The 4,494-nt window shown below is 47.4% G+C and overlaps 1 protein-coding gene across 1 annotated transcript; it reads left to right on the plus strand.

The window, feature by feature from the left end:
* Positions 1-479: 479 nt before the first annotated feature.
* On the plus strand, positions 480-2,440 carry LOC117896031 (acid-sensing ion channel 2). Its single transcript, XM_034804039.1, has 5 exons — positions 480-622; positions 685-909; positions 981-1,155; positions 1,396-2,081; positions 2,153-2,440. Exons 1-5 carry the CDS (start codon positions 480-482, stop codon positions 2,379-2,381), a joined length of 1,458 nt encoding a protein of 485 aa, XP_034659930.1. The 3' UTR covers positions 2,382-2,440.
* The last annotated feature ends 2,054 nt before the right edge of the window (positions 2,441-4,494 follow it).

The raw sequence follows: 4,494 nt of genomic DNA on the forward strand, positions 1-4,494 counted from the left end.
CTGAAAATGATCGAAATTCCGCATTTTGCAGCTTGATTTCTGCAAAAATATACATATATAAAACATATACATAAAGCTCTCTGTTTGTGTGTGTGCATTTAAATCCTTATTGCGACACCTGCACAAAGCAAATACCAATTAAAGGCTTTTCACATGCAGCACCCACGTGGCTCTGGCAACCAACCGCACTGCCAACACACACACCCGACTGGGGGCAGCAAGGAGCGACACCGCACCACACTCGCATGCTATTAAGTTGCCACATCCACACCCACTTGAAGCCACACGGACACGGCTGGCAGGCACGCAGGCAGGCAGGCAGGCAACTCCCACACAGGCCACTCCAAACACTGACAGCAAACAAATTTACCCAACGAGTAGCTGACCGTGTCGTGCCAGACCAATTTATATGGCCAGCTTGGACAGTCGTCGTCGTCGTGGTCCAGCCTTGCGATCGGCTTATTGAACGTCTCCTGGTCATGACTGTGCAAAGAGATGAGACGGCGGCCATGGAACGACGGAGACCCAGTTGGCGGCACCTTGGTTGGATGTTTGTAACCTACTTAAAGGATTACTGCGCCAATTGTACGCTGGTGGGTTTCTCCTACATAGCCAATTCCAGGTGAGTTTTTTTATCTGTGGCAAATGTGAGGTTTTTATGTGGCGTGTACCCACTCCATCCAGGCTCCATCCAACGGAACGCATTGTCTGGCTGATTTGTGTCGTACTCTCGGCCATGGGCTGCTACTATCTGATCGACGACTATCAGCGCAGTTTTCCCGTACGCGCTGTCAGCATTGTTTACGAGAGTTTGCCACCGTTTTCCAACTGGAAGTTCCCCACTGTCAGCGTGTGCGAAGTTGTCTACAAATACGATCTGGGCACCGAAGTGGAGGATTATGTGAAAAGGTGAACCAGGATGAATGCTCTCTGGGGTTTCCGTTTCCGTTTTAGTGTTAACTTTTTTGTTCTGTGTGCAGCTTGGGTGGCGATGTTGATGGCGACTATAACTATGATGTGGAGACACATGTCTCATTTATACTGTTTCCCCATCAATATCACGAGGGCACCATCAAGTCGCATTGCCAGCCCAACGAAAATTGCGCGGGTTGTGCCACCTGCCCGGACACGGGCTATAGGGAGCTGTTGGCGAGGGTGAGTGAGTTTCCATCGATCCTAAAAAATATATTACAGGTTGTAGCATGAAGTTAAATCTGCTATTATTTGATACAATTTTGACTATTAAAATGGAGCAAAAAATGTATCCCGATGGAGCGCGCTTTATGAAGAATTTGCGTGCGAAAACTATGTAAAAATCTTTCTTGATTCAAAGTTTTAATCACGGAAACTCTCTTTGAATCTCGTTCCATCTTGGCTGTTCCTTTTCCCCGCCAGTTTGGTGCCAACTGCTCGGATGTCTTCATCCAGTGCAAGCTCTCCGATCGCGAGTTCGACTGCTGTCAGTACTTTTTGCCGCTGATCACGCCCTTTGGTCGCTGCTATTTGCTCAACTCGCTGCAGAACAATGTGCGCGGCTCGGAGCACTGGCTGCCCAATATACTGGCGCCCGGCACAGAGCGTGCGCTGATGAATCTGCTCACCCATCGACCCGTGCAGGTGAATCTGTTGAACGAGGAGGACATACCGCACACCGCGCTGGCAGCTGTTGGGGTAAGTGTCACGGATCCTGGGCAACACAAAACCTTTCAGTTCAACATGGAGTCCATGGAGAACGATCAGGATGTGCATGAGATAGAGCCGCAGGCCAGGAACTGCTACTTTCCGGAGGAGGTCCTGCCGTTTAGTGTGTACAAAGCGTACAGCTTCAGCACCTGCATCACGGACTGCACGCGACAGTTTCAGATGCGAATGTGCGGCTGCACGCCGTACATGATGAATCCCTTTGCTGATCCACGCTTTCCCGACTGCGATCTGGCGGGCTTCAATTGCTTGGAATCACATTTCATGGTCAAGCCGGACGCCAAGCTGCTGCTGGGCAAAAAGAATGGCAAAACCAATTGCGAGTGTCTGCCATCGTGCAACGAGGGCGACATACGAGCCATCTACGAGTCGGTGTCTGAGTGAGTTTCCTTCGATTGGCGCTACTTGCTTTCCCCTGTGTTTAGTACTCGTTTCTTTTCCTCTCCCGTAGCTTCAATCGCAGCAGCACGGCGCGGAATATTACGCTCTCCATGCCTGCCCTGCCCACGGATCAGTATCGGCGGCAGGCGCTGCGCACACGCCTGGACGTGGTCGTGTCCGTGGGCGGCATGTTGGGTCTGTTCCTCGGCGCCAGCATACTCAGCGGCATTGAATTTATTCACTACTTCACAGTGCGAGCGCTGAGCAACGCTGTGAGGGCGCGGCAGGAACGCGTTTAATTGGTGGAGTGCTAGGAGCTGCCCAAAGCAGACAGGCAGCAGATAAACGGAGAATGAAAGGGAGATCCTGCAGCTGGGATTGTGCCTACGCCTCAGTTGGTTCTGCCTTGACCTCGCGGCGCGTCGCATGTGGCATTTTTTGTATTAAATATTTGCACTTTGGCTTGGACACTGCAATGCGCATTAAAAATGCAGCCATGGCATGCAGTCAGCACTGCCAGCAAAAGGACATAAGCAAGGCAAAACCGAAAACGGGAATGCCACGAGCCAAGTGTGCAGCTGAAGCTGGAAAATCAATGCCAAAACTCACACAATTTGCACAGTCAGCAGAAATGCCGCTCTTGGCGACAGCCGGCCATACATATGTACATTCATACATATTTACATACATTTGTACATATTTAAAATGTATGCTTAAGCCTGCCTGCCAGAATTTAATGTTGCTTGGCTCGTGTTGCTTCGTTTTTAAATATTTAAAATGCCATAACAATAGCACAAGTCCTCGCCCAGAACTCACTCAAAGGGCGCCGGCAAGAGAAATGTAATCACATTAATTCTCTTGCCTCTGCCATTTGCCCCTTTTTCCGGCTTTGTTACTTTGGTCACCTACACAAAGGTTAATTAATTATGCGCTACGCCAATTAACGCAAAGATACGGAAAACGGGCCTAAGCTTTTAGCAGACAAACAAAAATATGGCTGCACTTTGGTGGCAGACGCTCGAAATTTGAAAGCAAAGGAAAGGCAAAGAATTTTAAATAAATAATAAGAATTGTTGCTAATTGTTATTTTAGACATTAAGACAATTAAAAACGGAATATAAAAAAATAGGTAAAGGGTAGAAGAACATTGTAGGAGTATTTTTTTTATTGCAAATACGAATATTCAAAAAAAATTAGAAAATTGCCAGAATATATTTTAGCACGATGCGGAATGTTTTTTTATACCCGGTACTCGAAGAGTAAATAGGGTATATTGTATTTGTGCGGATAACGGTTGTATGTAACGCACAGAAGGAAACGTTTCCGACCCCATAAAGTATATATATTCTTGATCAGCATCAATAGCCGAGTCGATTGAGCCATGTCTGTCTGTCCGTCTGTCCGTCTGTCCGTCTGTCCGTCTGTCCGTCCGTCCGTCTTGTTTGTCGGCTAGTTCTCAGAGACTATAAGAGCTAGAGCCACCAAATTTTGGCACCAGACTGCTGTATGCTCACACTGAAACCAGTGTATTTCAAAAATGAGCCCCGCCCCCTTCCGCCCCCGCAAAAGAGCGAAAACCTCCCAAATCTACAATTTTGAAGATAACAGAAAACTAAAAACGCCATTCCGTAGGGAATGACCATATCTATCAGATCACCAAATTGGGATCCAATTGGATCATTATTATAGCCACAATAGAGAAATTAATTTTCAGTGGCCAAACCCACCCCGTCCCGCAGCATTCACACTCTGCTTCGCGCTGTTTATGGCCTGGCCCCTGACACGTCACTGCCTCTGCCTCTGCCGCTGCCGCTGCCTCTGCCATAACTCTGCAGTGTGTGTTTCTAGGGGAGAGTGGCGAGCTAAAGGAGCGTGTTGGCGTGAGTAGTGTTGTTGATGTAGATCAGGGCTCGGCACGGCCCTATCCCTGGGGTGCGTAAAATTGCGCTGCTGCTGCGCTGCCGGTACACCGACAGCATAAAAAAGCAGCAGAGCTTCGTATGGCTTCGGCAATGCGACTTCGGCACTTTTTGTCTCGTTTTCACACCAGATACAGAACGAAAATGGCATCAGTTGCTGATCAGCCGTCGACAAAGCAAGATCACGCTACGCAACTATTGAATGCCACACTGTAAGAAAACATGCTCAATGAGAAGTAACAACAAAACTTTTTATTTTTCCAAATTATAGATGACAATGCGCAATGCATAATACGCGATTATGTTACGTGCAGTTGTGTTTAATAATTGTATTCATTTTTGTCATATATTCTTTAAAATTTTTATTGTTTTGCTTAAAATTTGTGTTTGTCTTGAAAGTTTCAACACGAAATAATTGCAGCTTGTTTCGCCCAGTGTAAAGCAAGAAACCGGTTTCGGCGTAGGCATCTTCGTGTTTTAGCTACACACACAA

Source organism: Drosophila subobscura, chromosome O (genome assembly GCF_008121235.1).
Source record: "Drosophila subobscura isolate 14011-0131.10 chromosome O, UCBerk_Dsub_1.0, whole genome shotgun sequence".
NCBI classification, from domain to species: Eukaryota; Metazoa; Arthropoda; class Insecta; order Diptera; family Drosophilidae; genus Drosophila; species Drosophila subobscura.

What these genes read in the sequence shown, in the direction of transcription:
- LOC117896031 (XM_034804039.1), top strand. Translation starts at nt 480, where the DNA reads ATGACTGTGCAAAGAGATGAGACGGCGGCCATGGAACGACGGAGACCC. An exon ending in TCCTACATAGCCAATTCCAG is followed by an intron (nt 623 to 684) that starts GTGAGTTTTTTT and finishes CACTCCATCCAG; the next exon opens with GCTCCATCCAACGGAACGCA. An exon ending in GTGGAGGATTATGTGAAAAG is followed by an intron (nt 910 to 980) that starts GTGAACCAGGAT and finishes TTCTGTGTGCAG; the next exon opens with CTTGGGTGGCGATGTTGATG.